At 36.4% G+C, this 16410-nt stretch overlaps 1 protein-coding gene across 1 annotated transcript; it reads right to left on the reverse strand.

Moving 5' to 3' along the window:
- Positions 1–2914: 2914 nt before the first annotated feature.
- On the reverse strand, positions 2915–6980 carry LOC128512078 (interaptin-like). Its single transcript, XM_053485207.1, has 2 exons — positions 6925–6980; positions 2915–4107 (listed from the first exon to the last, which is right to left on the reverse strand). The coding sequence occupies exons 1-2, from the start codon at positions 6953–6955 to the stop codon at positions 3296–3298; spliced, it is 843 nt and encodes a 280-aa protein (XP_053341182.1). The 5' UTR covers positions 6956–6980; the 3' UTR covers positions 2915–3295.
- Between the last annotated feature and the right edge of the window lie 9430 nt (positions 6981–16410).

Raw genomic sequence — 16410 nt, forward strand, 5'->3', positions numbered from 1 at the left:
GGTAAAAAAAAAATAATACTTCACACTCGATCAAATCCAGGATTCTCCTTCCATGACTTTTCCTAGTTCTGTAAGCTTAATCACCCTGTATGCTTACATTTTCAAAATCGCACCAGTAAAAGCCAGTATAAAGCTATTTTGCTCTTATATACGTGAAATCGCTGACAGCTGCGCGCCGGTCATGCCGTTTCCTGTCTTTTCCAACCTGCGATTCTCATTTCTCTCAGCAGATGGCGCAAGGAATCGCGCATACTATCTATGCGTCATTCAGTGCGTATATGTAACTATCTTAGGTTTCATTCCATATATGCAGTTTATATATATATATATATATATTTATATATATATATCCGTGAAATATTGACAATTCGCCATTCATTCTGGCGTTGATAATCGAGAAAATTCATTAGTTTGTTCATTCTGTTTAAAAATTCTGTTGCAATTATCTCTAAAAAATGCAATGACCCATCCTGAGGATATAAAGCTTTATTAATGTGTTTGAATAAATCAGATCTACCACAGCAGATAATAAACTATGCTATGTCATAACCGAAGCAAACGCCACGATTATGACTCGTTTCGTTCGGGAACGTGGTTCACTTGGCCGCGGTGTATTATAAACCTGCGGAATGTTTCACTGTTTATGCCCACATAAGATTCATGTAATAAAAGCGAGTGAAATGTGGAAGTGGCCACTCAATAAGAACTAAACCAAAGATTTCGGTAACTACACTGAGTGTATAGTGACACTAAACAGCTGAACAACTTTATCGGTAACCTCTGAGAAAAAAAGCTGTATTTTGTTTGTTTATATTTAGAATTTTTATAACAGTACAAGCAGACACACACACACACACACACCTCCCCTGAGCCCTCGGTAAACATCCAATCACCGTCGATATGCAAATGAGTCAAGATGTAGCCTAACGTGGTGTCGTGGATTTCAGCGGTCACGGAGAGGAAAGACTTTGAAGCAGTTGCAGCGTTTTTTCAGTTACAACAAGCACAGCGATGAGTCCACGTTGTTTCACTGGTTATGACATAGTGACACTAAACAGCTGAACAACTTCACTGTTTTGAGAACAATAGCTGTATTTTGTTTGTTTATATGTAGAATTTTTATAAGAGTACAAGAGTACAAGAACAACTTGGCCTATGTAGTTAGCGCCCTTGTAGAGAATAAATAAATGAATAACACCTTCATATCCCCTCAAAGGAGAGTGCCATAGTCTATTGTTAGTTTTAATGATTTGGCTGAAACTAATTATCACTACATTGGGGTACTAGTGATAATTAGTTTCAGCCAAATCATTAATCATTGATCATGAGTTTCAGCTGAAACAAATTCTATATATGCAACAGAAAATGTGGATGCAGATTCCAAATGTGTAAAGATATGTGTGTGTGTGTGTGTGTATATATATATATATATATATATATATATATATATATATATATATATACTGTATATATATATATATATATATATATATATATATATATATATATAGTGTGTGTGTGTAATCGAGGCCGGCTCTACGCAGGGCAAGAGGGGCAGCGCACCCTCATATTTGTCTGCACATGTTAATATATTCCTAAAATGTATATTTTAAATATATTGTTGATATAAAGTTGCTAAACTCATCTGCAGTAGCGGAAAAATCCGCTGAAAAGGGGACAGGCTGCAGCGCACGCGCGCGCACACACACACACACCTCTCCTGAGCCCTTGGTAAACATCCAATTACCGTCTGTCGGATTTCAGCGGTCACGGAGTGGACCAGTTTATATATTAATCTTATTATTGATATATTAATCAGTTTATATATTAATCTAACCTTGAATTTATCAGCATTGTTTCGTTCAGATTCCGCTTCAGTGTGTTTCTTAATCTTTCCCCACATTTTTGTTTCAAACTATATATATAGATATATATATATATCAAGTAAAATCGGTATTACTTGACCCTGAAGTTTAGTTTAGCACACAAAAAAACAGAAACGTCCTTTCTGGTAAATCAACTGCATATGTGTTTTATTTACAGCAATTCTTAAAAAAATAAAAATACATTGTACAGTACAAGGTAAACACGAGGAAGATTACAAAATGAAAAAACAAACAGCGTCTACTTTATAAACAGCTTAGTATAATGTCGAGATGCTGAAATCTCTTGCATGTTGCCCCTAAATGTTGTGCTTCCATTGCAAGTGAACAGATATTTGACCGACAGCCTAGAAACAAAAGAACTGTTCGAACCCTTCGAACGACCGTGCCATCAATCACTGACCACCTCAGAAGTTCCCTCCAATGTATGCTGATGTTTTGCAAGTTTTTTTTAAATAAAATAAGCAGAATAAGCATGGCTTTTGGGATATATAGCTTTATATATATATTATATTATTTATATAAGCTTTATATATATATTTTTTTTAGTCAGACTAGTTAATCTTGTGGTCTGCGTTGATTTTAAGCTAATTATCGAGGAGATGCATTGTCATAGCTGGGTTCATACTGGCACATTACAATCACCCAAATATTAATACTTCCATCTAGTAGTTATCTGTACAGCTGACTGATAGTTAATTTAGTCTGAGTCACAAGCAACTTTGGTTAAATAGGGCTACCTGGTTAGCTTACATGCAGCAGTCATATTTACATACTACTTGCCAAAGGGAGAAAGGTGTAAAATATTGTTATAACTCGGGAAAAACGCGGACGAATTTTAACCGCGGAGTAAATTACTAGCTAGTGAAAAACGGGAGGGTTAGCAGGTGTGTATATTTGTGAGAGGGACAGTGTTTTGTAACACCCCAGCATTTTATTGTCTCAAACAGTGAGATTAATAAAGTTCTAATGTTAACTAAATACTAGCGCCATGCTAATACTACAGTTACAGTTTCGTCACCCTGCAAACATTCTACAGAGAAAGATAAAAAACCCAGACATCTTATCCGTTTCCTTCAGACACAGGTGGGGTTCTTTGGCTAACTATAGCAGCTATTGTCGGCTAAATTATCTTACCTCAGACCAGCCTGAAAGTTTAAGTGTAACCTTAACACGGTAACAGTAATAAATCTCACATATAGTAATAATATTTCAGTCATATGTGACTTAGGTGAGTGAACATGTGTATACAGACCTTGTATTTAACGTCATTTTCCCTTAAATGAACCGTCATCAGCGGTGTGGGAGCTCAAGAGAGACAAGAAGCTCTGACTGACAGCCGCTGAATACACCGGTGAACTTTGGGGGAGGAGCCAATCAAACTTCAACCCAGCAGCTGGGTTACACAAAAACTACCCAACTCTCTGTAAATAACCCAGAAAAATGACCCAACAGAGGCAACCCAGCGCTTGGGTAGAAAAAACAACCCAACATTTTTTAGAGTGTAGGCATTTGTCTTTCTCCTGAAGCTGTTTGTCTCTCTCCATTAGCTGTGTCTCTCTCTCAGTTAGACGTCTCTCTGTCTCTTCAAGCTGTTTGTTTTTTTCTGATAACTCATTTTTTTGTTGCTCCAGTACGATCATCATCTCCTGTAGTTGTCTCTTCTCATCCTGCAACTCCTGTTTCAGTGTCTCCAGTTTGTTTTTACTGGTTTCCAGTTCTTTATCTGTGTTCTTTATCTGTGTTTCTTTCTCACTCAGCAGTTTGTTCATATTCTCCAGTTGTGTGTTTTTCTCTTTAACTTGTTCAGTAACATGTTGAAGTTTATTATTTGTTTCCATCAACACTGCGTCTCTCTCAGAAAGAGTCTTCTCATTAGTCTCTAAACGTTCTTTTAGAATCTTCAGCTCTTCATTTTTATCATTTAATTCTTTCTCCTTCTCCACAAGTCTGTTGTCCTTTTCCTTCACTTGTATTTGTGTCTCCTGTATCTGTGTGTCTTTCAGTTTCAGTTGTTGATCTCTCTCATGTAGAGCTCTGTCTCTCTCCTCTAGCTCTTTACTCGTCTTCTCTAGTGTTGTATTTGTATCTTTGAGTTGTACGTCTTTCTCCTCGATGATTTTCTCTCTGTTTCTCAGTTCTGTATCTTTATTCTCTATTTGTCTTTTATAATCCTCCAGCTGTTGGTCTTTATGTTCCAGTGATTTTAATGCTCCCTTCAGTTCTTTAAAATATTAAGCAGGGGAGTGAACTGAATGATTAATGTGATCATAACCAGTCATCAGTTACAGAAGTACAGCTTATTATGATTAAAGCCAAAATTACAATTTAAAATTATTTATTAGAAAAACTAAAGTGAGCAATTTAATTAATTAGAAACATTGACTGATAGATTTTATTATAGTAAAACCAGGGAGGTCCTTCACACTCTTACTTATTATAATATCATCACATTTTATATACCTAAATGTAGGTCAGTTTAAAACTGGCTAAATATTTAAGGCTTTAATTTTAATGTCTGTATAATACATGCTTTAGAGCAGGGGTTCTCAACCTTTTGAAATTTAAAGCCCAAAATAAAGAAAAAGCATAACATGAAAAAAAATAAAATAAAGTAGACAGTAATGTGTTTTGCCACCGTCAGCTGTAACGACTAAAATAAATATTCCATTTCCCACTAGTGAGACACCTGGACTTGCTTGGAAATAAGGAGATCAAGCCTAGGTGGGACGGGTGAGAGGCTGACATGCAGAGTATCGCTCAATGTTGTATTCAGTTTGTTTTGTGCTTTTGATTCTCTGACAGTCACAGTGGAAACTCTGACTGATATAAACAGGTGGTTGTAAAAGGGAACAGAAATGTGATTGTCCATTTTGACATGGATGGACACTGACTGTCAGGTTGTATTCAGAATGAATAAAGGTCAACCTGTTTGAACTGAAGCTTCAGCCTGCTGTCTGCTGATTCATCCATCAGTTCATCTTCCAACACAGTGAACAGAATCATGTCTTCTGAAGCAGAATCCACAGATAAAGGGTCCAAAAACCAAACAATTCTTTGCTGTCTGTCCATTGAAAAGTAAAACTACAAATCATCCCTCCTTGACTCTTCTGTTTCAAAGAATAACTTCTCTTAGTTCTAAAAGGTGATTAAGCACACGTCCTCTTGAAAGCCATTATATTTCAGTGATACAAGAACTGCAGATGATCTGCATCTAGTCTTTCACACAGAGCTGCACAACACCTCGAGTTCAGTGCATTTTTATAGATATAGTTCACCATTTCCAAAGACACGTTCATGACTTCATGCAGTTCTGGTGACATCTGCTTTATGTCTAGACTTTCCCTATGTACAGTAAGAGACAGTGTGTCCACTTGGTGTCAGAGGTTCTATTTTGGATCTGTTTTACAACACCACGATGTATCCCTGTCATCATCTTAGCTTATTGTCAGTGCAAACACTATTACAGTATTTCCAATCAAGCCCTTTTTTAGTGAAGAAATCATCAACGTAACTCATAACATTATCTGTAAGCCACTGTTCTTGTGTAAAGCTCTTTGCAAAAAAAAAAATCTTCTCGCAAATTACTGTCCATGTGGAATCTAACAAAAACTAACAATAAAGCAGCGTCGCTTACGTTAGTGAACTTGTCCCCCTGTATGGCAAATTATAGGTGTGTCTTTATTCTTTCCACAAGTTGACATTCAATGTCATCACTCATGAGAACAATTCTTCTGCTCATGGTGTCAGTAGACAGTGGTATGGACTGAATTGTGTTTGCAGTGGGTTCCCCATTAACTCCCTGCACAAATCTTAACCGTTATACAAAACAAGCTCCATCTATATGAGCAGAAACCAAATAACTATCTTTCAACAACGCTTCTGACTGCACTGTTAATATTGTGATGACCTTTTGTTGTGCCAGAAACACGACCCTTTTCATTAGAAAATGTCCTTTTGGCTTCCCAACACATCTTGGGTGCTTTGTGTTTAAGTGTCTCTGAGCTTTAATGGTTTTTTAGCTTCATTTGACATGATTTCAGAACATTCAACACACTGCCTGCCACTATAAATACACAATTAATGTATTTAACGTCACTGAATACATTACAGCACATGTCTTGGAGCATTCTCTAGCACAGGTTTATCTCCCACATCATAGTTTTATTTCAAAAAGTTCTCCATTTTGTAACTGTGTCCAAACATTAGCTAGCTGGTGGCAAAACATTTGTCTCTATCTGATGATGTGTCCATCGGCGCTCTGATATTCTAATGTAACAGTACAACAGCCACGCCCCACTGGGTGAGAATGCCAGCTTTAGAGCAGGATGTCAAACTCAAATCACACCCAGTACATGTAAGCATTATTTAACATTATGTAACAGCCCATAAACTACAACTATTTATTTTTAAATATATTTTTCTGGTAATTAACATCTATTAAACTAGGCATTAAAAGTAGGGCCGAGTCTTAAAAGAGAAAAACAAAGTAAACAAGTGTTTGAAATATCAAGTGATAACATTAGTTATACTGATGCTGCATCAAAAATATCTAACATTAGGAGATTCATGGAGAACTCACACAGGACTGTCTCTGTTAGGAACTGACATGTACTTAGTCTCCAGTCTCTCTCTCTCATCTTCTCTTTTCCCCAGCAGACTGTATTTATTGCTCTGTACACTGGGTGATGTGTTTCAGATGTGTTTCACGATTTGACATCAATCACTGAATCCCATTTAAGGTGTGTTTGGACCCAGTGCCTTGAGTTTAAAACGTGTGACTTAGATTAATTCATAGTTACAGATATTAAAAGTTAAGTGTGCATAGTGAATATCACTAAGTTTTTCCTCCTCCATAAACACTTTCTGTGTGCTTTCTCTATAATATTTAAATAATGTTTATAATAGAGAATATAATAATAGAGAGTGTGGAAAAAAAAGTTGTGAGTTTCAGATGCTTACTGGAGATCTCACTATTGAACACTTTACTGTACAACACATGATCAGGTGTGTTTACTTTTGTAGCTCCTTCCACACTCACCAGTCTGTAGAGCCGAGATCTTCATTTTCATTCTCTCATCTTCTGTCCATTTTCTGTCTCTCTGTGGAAGAGAATAAATCAGTGTGAAGGTTTTATACCCGACTCCATACTGTATGTAAATAAAGTGTTAAATAAACATGAAGTGTTTCTCTGTTTACATTACTGTGTGTGTGTGTGTGTGTGTGTGTGTGTGTGTGTGTGTGTGTGAGACAGGTGATATGCCTAACATTATACACTATTTTTTGTTATTTTATTGTAATTGCGACACTAAATATTTTATTTTTATTGTTTGTTATACTTTCATGACCATCAGTCAGCCATGATTAAAACACACAACACAATTCAGACACTGAGAGTTTATCATGGATTTGTTCTCTGAAGTGACATTAAATTTGCTCTACAGATTTTAATAAAATGGTTGTGTGATAGTTTTTCTGACCATCACTGTGAGCTGTAACCATAGTAACCCATCACTGGGTAATAGACTTATTATAACAATTTAAGATGTTTTTAAGCTGCTAGTATCAGTAAGAAATTTATGAACATTAATAGTTTAGTACAGTTTACTCACCTGATGAACCCAGATGTCTTTTACTTGATCATCTGACAAAAAAACAAAGAAAGTTTGATTAGATTCCTAAAAATACTTTGGTAATTTTAGTAAATGTCTCTGTATTATATGGAAAAGTATTAGATATAAACATTCTGTGGCTGTTCTCAGTAAATACGTTTTGTCCTGCATTAGTTTGTCTCTCTTCTGTTTCTCTGCTGATTTTGGAAAAGAAATGTCTTTAGCTTTATCATATTAACTCTGTAAGAAACAAATTTACTGAATCACTCACTCACATTCTGTTATAATCTCTTTCATGCACTATTATCTAGCGTGGACTCTCTAACTCACTTCTCTCACTAAAGTTATATACAGTACACTACCTGGACAAAAAAGAAAAAACTGTAAACTTCATGAAAAAAATATGAACTGAAAAAATCATAAACGAACGTGATCAGATATCAAACACTTGGAGAAGTTAAATCATTTTTTAAAAATCCCCAGAAATATTACATCAGAAATCACAGATCTCACAGGATTGGGACTAAACAGCTGTGTGACTATCAGAAAACCACTTGTTAATGAGGCTAATCAGAACAAAAATCATCTAATTAAATGTACTGAATGACCAGGTTATTACATCAATACATCATTATTCTTCCCAGATGTCCTGGACATACGCTGGGCTCTGTGAGCATGAGGAAGCATTTATACACAGGAATTATCCACCACATTACACACCATAAGGAAAGCATGTGATCAAATGTAATATTAGTGTGTGTGACTTTTTGTAATATTAGTCAGTGTTAGTAACTTTATAAAGGGGTTATTACTATGAAATTACAATCCAATAAAAACCTTCAGCTTTTAATCTCTCAATATCAGTGTGTAGGTCTGATTTGTGTGTGTGTGTGTGTGTGTGTGTGTGTGTGTGTGTGTGTGTGTGTGTGTGTGTGTGTGTGTGTAGAACACTAATGACAAACTAGACAACAGCATGATGAATGTTTTGCCAGCGATCACAGTCTGTTGTGTTCACTACACTATGCTCATGATGCTCATATATCTATGTGCTATTGCACTCTGAACACACAGCACAGTCCAATCTATTTCATCTGCACAATTTTCACATCACTATCAGAGAAAAGACTTTATACTCACCCTCATCATCATCCTGTGAAAGTAAATAATAGAGAGTGAAGATTTAATGCATGATTACAAATGTGAATTGTTCCATGTGAAAATGTGAAAGTAACTGTTACTCTGGTTAAAACACAGCTGATGTGTGTCTTAATAAAAAACAGGAAAACTAGACAACACTCAGTCATCACACACAGTAAATCTGTATAATGTAGCATTGTGCTAATATACCGCTAGTTCCCCTTAAGGAACAGAAATATCTTGTGATTTATTGGAAAATACTATTTTCTGATATCTGCATGTATTTACCAATATACAGTATGTCAGTATATGTGCATTTCCCCCTGTGTATTTTAAATCTATACTTAAATATTCTGTAATATATCTATGTGTTATTGTAGTAGATAAAGGATTATGTTGCGTGGTGCGGTATGGAGAGCCGCACCATGAGATATTTTGATGTTTATAAGAGCCCTAACGAAGGGCTTCAGAGGGGGTGAATGAAACAGAGGTTGTGAAAGTGCTTATGATGCGGATGGGAAGACCTTCCCGTTTCGAGATGGCGTGGGATTATTAATTAGAAAAAGGAAACAAAAAAGAACTGAAAACACAAAAATACACGAGAACAGATGGGGCTCTGATAACTAAAAATAAACTTTAGATCCTCTCTGGGCCTTCGATCTTACCGAGGATTTATAAGAGAGGAAACTGAGGCGTGTTGCTCTCTTTCTCTCTCTCTCTCTTTCTCTAACGTCGGTGTCTTAGGAAGACAGAGGCTGGATCTTTGCCTCTCTCCCTCTCTTGAGAACGCTCTGTCTATCTTCCTTTCTATCTTTCTTTGGCCCTCATACCGTACCGGTGCTACCTAAATGATCACACCTAGTGCGGAGGTATCAGACCCTAAATAAACACGTCACCAGGTGTTTCGTGTTCACACTGATTACCTTACTGCAGTGTTGCCTGGCAACCGCGTGTCTACCTGGCTGCGCCTCGGCCTGTTCAGAACTCCGTGGGGTAGCAGCCTGTGGACCTGCCCGTTCTGAACAGTGCAGAGTATTTATGTGTGGTTCAGCCCCTCGTGAGACCCGTGTTACAGAATATACAGAATATCAGAACACAATTATGACTGACTTCTTATAGAAATAAAATAAAATGCTGATATCGTACTTGGACACTTGTAAAATATATTTTTTAATCTTATATGATTGTGTATGCTTTTATATTTCTATTTAAATCCTGAATTAAAATCTAATACATGTGATAAGTTTATAAAATATCAGTGTTTATCATTAGTGTGAAGTCGAGTTATTTACTTACCCGTGCTGAAGGTGTCGTGTGAAACAAAAGAGAGAGAAATGTAATGTTAGATAAAATATAATGAGAAAAACTTATGATTTACAGACAGAATAGCTTCATTCTTTGCTTTTAGTTTAAAAATGTTCAGCTATAATTTTTTCAGATTTGTATGAAATCTAACAAATTAACATGAAAATTTTTTTGCCTTAAATAATAAATTAATAACATATGTGTGTGTGTGTGTGTGTGTGTGTGTGTGTGTGTGTGTGTGTGTGTGTGTGTGCTATTGCACACCACAGTCCAATCTATTTCATCTGCACAATAAATATATTATTCATGCAGCATCAACACATCACTATCAGAGAAAAGACTTTATACTCACCAACCCAAATCTGTGAAAGTAAATAATAGAGAGTGAAGATTTAATGCATGATTACAAATGTGAATTGTTCCATGTGAAAATGTGAAAGTAACTGTTACTCTGGTTAAAACACAGCTGATGTGTGTCTTAATAAAAAAGTGGAAAACTAGACAACAATCAGTCATCACGCACAGTAAATCTGTATAATGTAGCATTGTGCTAATATACCGCTAGTTCCCCTTAAGGAACAGAAATATCTTGTGATTTATTAGAAAATACTATTTTCTGATATCTGCATGTATTTACCAATATACAGTATGTCAGTATATGTGCATTTCCCCCTGTGTATTTTAAATCTATAGTTAAATATTCTGTAATATATCTATGTGTTATTTTAGTACATAAAGGAATATACAGAATATCAGATTCCCACATCCTTTAATTAAAAACACAGACATTTATCAATGTAAAAACACTGAACAGATAACAGAATGATGTGCTTTGCTACTGCCTCGTCTATATATTGGTTACGATAGCATATGATATGTCGCAGTAGACTTGGGAAGATGTGTGATCTCGTTCTGTTTTTCTCTTTTTCACTCCTAAATCCCTCTCTCCTATTATAGAAGTTTTATAAATGAAGTGAAGGACTTCTGTTCTCAGTTCAGTCAGGTTGTCTTTATGCTGTGTGCATTAACATGGCTTACTACTGTTAGCTTAAAGAGACTAAACGCTAGGCCGAGTCAACTCTTCAATGCTTTTTCACAATATGGTGTGATTGTTATGCAGAGCGAGTGATGGCAATTATTCTGTCTACAAGCACTGAACACTGTTAAAGCTCTGATTTATGTTTATTGTGAAGTGTCAGGAAATGTCATGTCACTCTGTGTTCCAGTAAGAACACAATTATGAGTCACAGCTTATGAAAAAATACAAAAATGCTGATACTGTATGTTACTTGGACACTTGCAGAATAGACAACTGTTCCATCCAGAGGAATCCTGGGAAATGTTATATTTTTATTCTTATATGATTCTGTATGAGATTCTGATGGAGTCTGGCAGTGGTGTGTGTTATATGTTACATGTTTGTTGTGTCTTTTACTCGACATGGTAAACGTCTCTGTCTACATTATTGCAGTGCAGTGGGGTTACACACAGGTGCATTGTGGGAAAGAAGCTGACTGATGGAAGTGGAATCTCACTTACTGATCAGAGTCCTTCACATAAACATCATCTGAAAATAGTTTTATGTTTCTATTTTATTTCTGGATTAAAATCTAGTACATGTGATAAGTTCATAAAATATCAGTGTTTATCATTAGTGTGAAGTCGAGTTATTTACTTACCCATGCTGAAGGTGTCGCGTGAAACAACAGAGAGAAATGTAATGTTAGATAAAATATAATGAGGAAAACTTATGATTTACAGACAGAATAGCTTCATTCTTTGCTTTTAGTTTAAAGATGTTCAGCTAAAAGTTTAATATTTATATTAAAATAACAACATAGTGAGTAATAAATAATTTATAATTAAACAATTAAATACTCGGTGCAGTAACACACATCTGTGATCAACTGGTGAATAAGACACTTCATATCGAATGAAAATGCTGAGCATCGCCACGTTCATTCACATTTCTATCTGTATCAGGAAAAATTAAAGGAAGCATTGATAATTATTATTAGAGTTATTAATACAGCATTAATTAATTCCGTTTCCGGTGGTGTTTCCTCCTGAACTCTGAATAAGCAGCTCATTTAGTTGCCATTAGATGTGCAGAGAAAATTATTTCTGAAAACTTCAGTCCAGTGAGACTGCTATGTGCAGTGCCTTACTTACATGAGTGATCTCTGCCTAAAGCTCAGACCAGACTATTAAAGACTAAAGAACTTCCACTCTGACAAATTCCATGTAACAACGCTTCTGTCTCTGACGCAATTTTACATCTTTACTTTTCCAAGTTTTTCCAAAGTCAAGAATTTCTCATAATTAAATGCAAGGCTTTAACTGTAATGCCACGGGCAAATCCACGGCCCACTACACACCACATACACACACACACACACACACACACACACACACTGCTCTCTCGCGATTCTTTGTAAAGGTAAAGCGCAGGTTAATTTGTTTTATTTTTCCTTCATATTTTGTTTTAATTATTTTTATCTATTAATTTTTTTGGGCTGTTGACCGAATTAGTTTTCATTATTTCTTATGGGGAAATTCACTTTGATTTACAAGTGTTTTGAAATACTAACACACTTCTGGAATGAATTAATGTTCGTAATCCAAGGTTTCCCTGTAGATATTTAGAATCTTTGTAAGAGTGCGCTTCACTTGTAAGAGTGTGTTGTGACGCCCTGCAGCCCCGGCCAGCCTTATATCTCTTTGTAGAAAATAACTTATATGTATAATCATACCAAACAATGTGAATCTGAATGTGATCTCAGGTCGTCCCACAGGCTAAAATCCACACTGTGATGCACCTGGACCATTCCACACCCTTTGGAGGTCACCTTGGGAGGTGCAAAACACTATCGAGAAAATAAAGGACAGATTTCTCTGGCCAGGGCTTAATGTGGAGTTACGCGACTTCTGTCAGGACTGTCCCACCGGTCAGTGTACAGCACCTGCTAAACCCGCCCCCGCTCTGCTAATTCCACTGCCTATCATAAGCGTACCCTTTCAGCCTCCCCAAAGAAGTACTCACAGACCAAGGTACGCCATTCATGTGATGTGTGCTTTAAAGGAAGAGAAGGAAGCCTTTGAGGAGCAGCCCTCACTATTCAGGTCTGTAATTGAGTTTGTACAGAATCTTCAAACAAATATCAACAAAGTTCTCCCTTTCATGTGACGACACCTGCAAGAGGCACAAGAGAAGAAGAAGCAGGCCTATGACCAGTTGGCTCAGTCACGCGTGTTTAAGGTGGGCGATCGCGTACTGCTCCTTCTCCCCAGTGCTACATTCACGTTCAAGGACCCTTAACCGTTGTGGAACGAGTCGCGCCAGTGAACTATCGTCTGCAACAGCCGGGTAAGTGCAAAAGCACTGAGCTGCTCCTTAGCCGTTGCCTCTCTCTCTGCCACAGAGCAAAGCCGCCACCTTATTCATCAGGGAGAGGATCTGATGTCAATGCAGAATCAGGAGCTGAGTGAACTTGTGGATCAGTTTGTGGACTGATTTGTGTAAAACAAGTCCAACACTAAAAGCTGTAACTCCTGTTATTAGTCTCTGTTATTACACTCTAAAAAACGCTGGGTTGTTTTTTCTACCCAAGCGCTGGGTTGCCGCTGTTGGGTCATTTTTCTGGGTTATTTACAGAGAGTTGGGTAGTTTTTGTGTAACCCAGCTGCTGGGTTGAAGTTTGCTTGGCTCCTCCCCCAAAGTTCACCGGTGGATTCAGCGGCTGTCAGTCAGAGCTTCGTGTCTCTCTTGAGCTCCCACACCGCTGATGATGGTTCATTTAAGGGAAAATGACGTTAAATACAAGGTCTGTATACACATGTTCACTCACCTAAGTCACATATGACTGAAAAAATATTACTATATGTGAGATTTATTACTGTTACCGTGTTAAGGTTACACTTAAACTTTCAGGCTGGTCTGAGGTAAGATAATTTAGCTGACAATAGCTGCTATAGTTAGCCAAAGAACCCCACCTGTGTGTGAAAGAAACGGATAAGATGTCTGAGCTTTTTATCTTTCTCTGTAGAATGTTTGCAGGGTGACGAAACTGTAACTGTAGTATTAGCATGACGCTAGCATTTAGTTAGGTTGCTAGCATTAGCAACCACATTAACATTAGAACTTTATTTATCTCACTGTTTGAGACAATAAAATGCTGGTGTGTTACAAAACACTGACCCCTTTCACAAATATACACACCTGCTAACCCTCCTGTTTTTCACTAGTTAGTAATTTACTCCGCGGTCAAAAGTCGCCCGCGTTTCTCCCGAGTTATAACAATATTTTACACTTTTCCTCCTTTGGCAAGTAGTATGTAAATATGACTGCTGCATGTAAGCTAACCAGGTAGCCCTCTTTAACCGAAGTTGCTTGTGACTCAGACTTAATTAACTATCAGTCAGCTGTACAGATAACTACTAGATGGAAGTATTAATATTTGGGTGATTGTAATGTGCCAGTATGACCCCAGCTATGACAATGCATCTCCTCGGTAATTAGCTTAAAATCAACGCAGACCACAAGACCAACTTGTCTGATAAAGCTCATATATATATATGAGCTTTATCGCAAAAGCCATGCTTATTTTGCTTATTTTATTTTTGGTAGTAGCTGTCTCCATGTTTTTGTTTCAGGTTACCTATACCCTAGCTTTGTCATTTTTTTTTTTAGTATAAATCCTATTACACATTAAATTGATAGTCTTATTCAGTTTAATTTTTGTTATTCAAAAAATTTTTAACTTTCTTTTATTTCTTTCTAAGGTTGGCACCAACATGGTGGAATACCTCCAGCAGGCTGAAGTGTCAAGGCCGTATCCCTACATCCTGACGTTGGGAGATGATGACCAGCGCTGCTCTCAGGCATTCGTCATTCTGGTGGGACAGGCTCTGGAGCAATGCACACTACTTGGGGCGGTTCATGTGTGCTTCAAGGCCTTTGATATTTTTGACATTAACTATTTAAAGTAGTGTGCACCTGTATAGGACTTTTTGTAATGTTGCTATGAAATAGCAAGGCCTACTTCAAAAGTCATAGACAGTGTTTGTTTGTTAAAACGGAACCAGGGCTGGATAGTTTTGTTCTGCATAAAAGATATCTTATGTCACAAAGAGATCCTGCTCTGTAGAAGCTGCCTTAGCCTATTTGTGTTATTACTCCATTTTGCCCTTATGAGTAATAGTATAGTAATTATGTCGCTGTTGATTATCTGTTCTTGTGCTTTTGAAAAATAAACGTTTTTTCTACACTGTAAAAAAAAAAAAGTTGTGTTAACTTAAAATAATAAGGCAACCTATCACAAGCACTTTTATGAGTTAACTGAACAAACAGTATTATATATTGAAATATATTGAAATATATTTGTTGACCTAACAAATAACAAAATAAAATATTTTTTGTTCGCTGAAGGCAATTACTACAGATTGATCTATTATGTGTTCATGATTATTTTTTTATAATTAAAATTTAATAAACCACAAAACAAATTTCTCTCTCTTTTTTAATAGTTTGTCTGAACATATTAAAATACAGTCTACGATATGCCGTACATGTCTTCTGCATTAGGCATGTTTATAGAAAAATTGTACAGAAATGTTAATAATTGGAAAATTTGTAAATTATAAGCTACCACTTTTTTCAACATGAATTGATAGATGAGATCCCCAAAAAAATTATATTTTGCCCAAAAACCCAGAACAAACATAAGTAAAAGCATCCGAAAACATGAAAAAAAGAAAATGAGTATATGACAAAATATACTAGATTCAAACACTGCATGATGAATTTTGTATTATTTCGACAGATCAACTTAAGAATACATTAACATTGCATCTGAATAAACCTCAAACCCTAGTAAAGTACAGTATGATTCATATATAACATGAACTATTTTACTGCATGTAACAGTGTATCAGAAAAGAAAATAGTTAGCTTGTACACTGTCAGAAAAAATGTGCAAAATTTGTACCTTCAGGGGTACAATGGCTCGTCACTGGGGCAGTACCCTCCAGGGTACACCTGTTGTACCCTTTCACATGGGTACATATCTGTACCCTTGCAGTATGTACCCTTCAAAGGCAAATATGTACCTCCTGCTGACTAAATTGTACCTTATAGTGCCATGGTACCATAGTGTACCTTTACAAAAAGGTGCAAATGTGTCCTTTTAGGGTACTGCCCCAGTGACAAGCCTTCTGTACCTTGTGATGGCAAATCTGTACTCTATACAATACATTAAAAAGGCCAAAAAGCTATTCATGACATTTATTGAACATTCAAAACTATTACATTCTCACATTTTTCATACAGTAGGATGAATGTTTTAACCTCTATCACAATGTGTCAAAAGGATGCATAGTAAACAATTAACACTTTTTAACCATGTAAAACCTTTTATAAAAATTGTAAACAAAAATCTCAAGCTTAACATTAGAAACTTTTCCAAAATCTGCAT

The sequence above is a fragment of the Clarias gariepinus genome, chromosome 24 (genome assembly GCF_024256425.1).
Source record: "Clarias gariepinus isolate MV-2021 ecotype Netherlands chromosome 24, CGAR_prim_01v2, whole genome shotgun sequence".
Lineage (NCBI taxonomy): Eukaryota > Metazoa > Chordata > Actinopteri > Siluriformes > Clariidae > Clarias > Clarias gariepinus.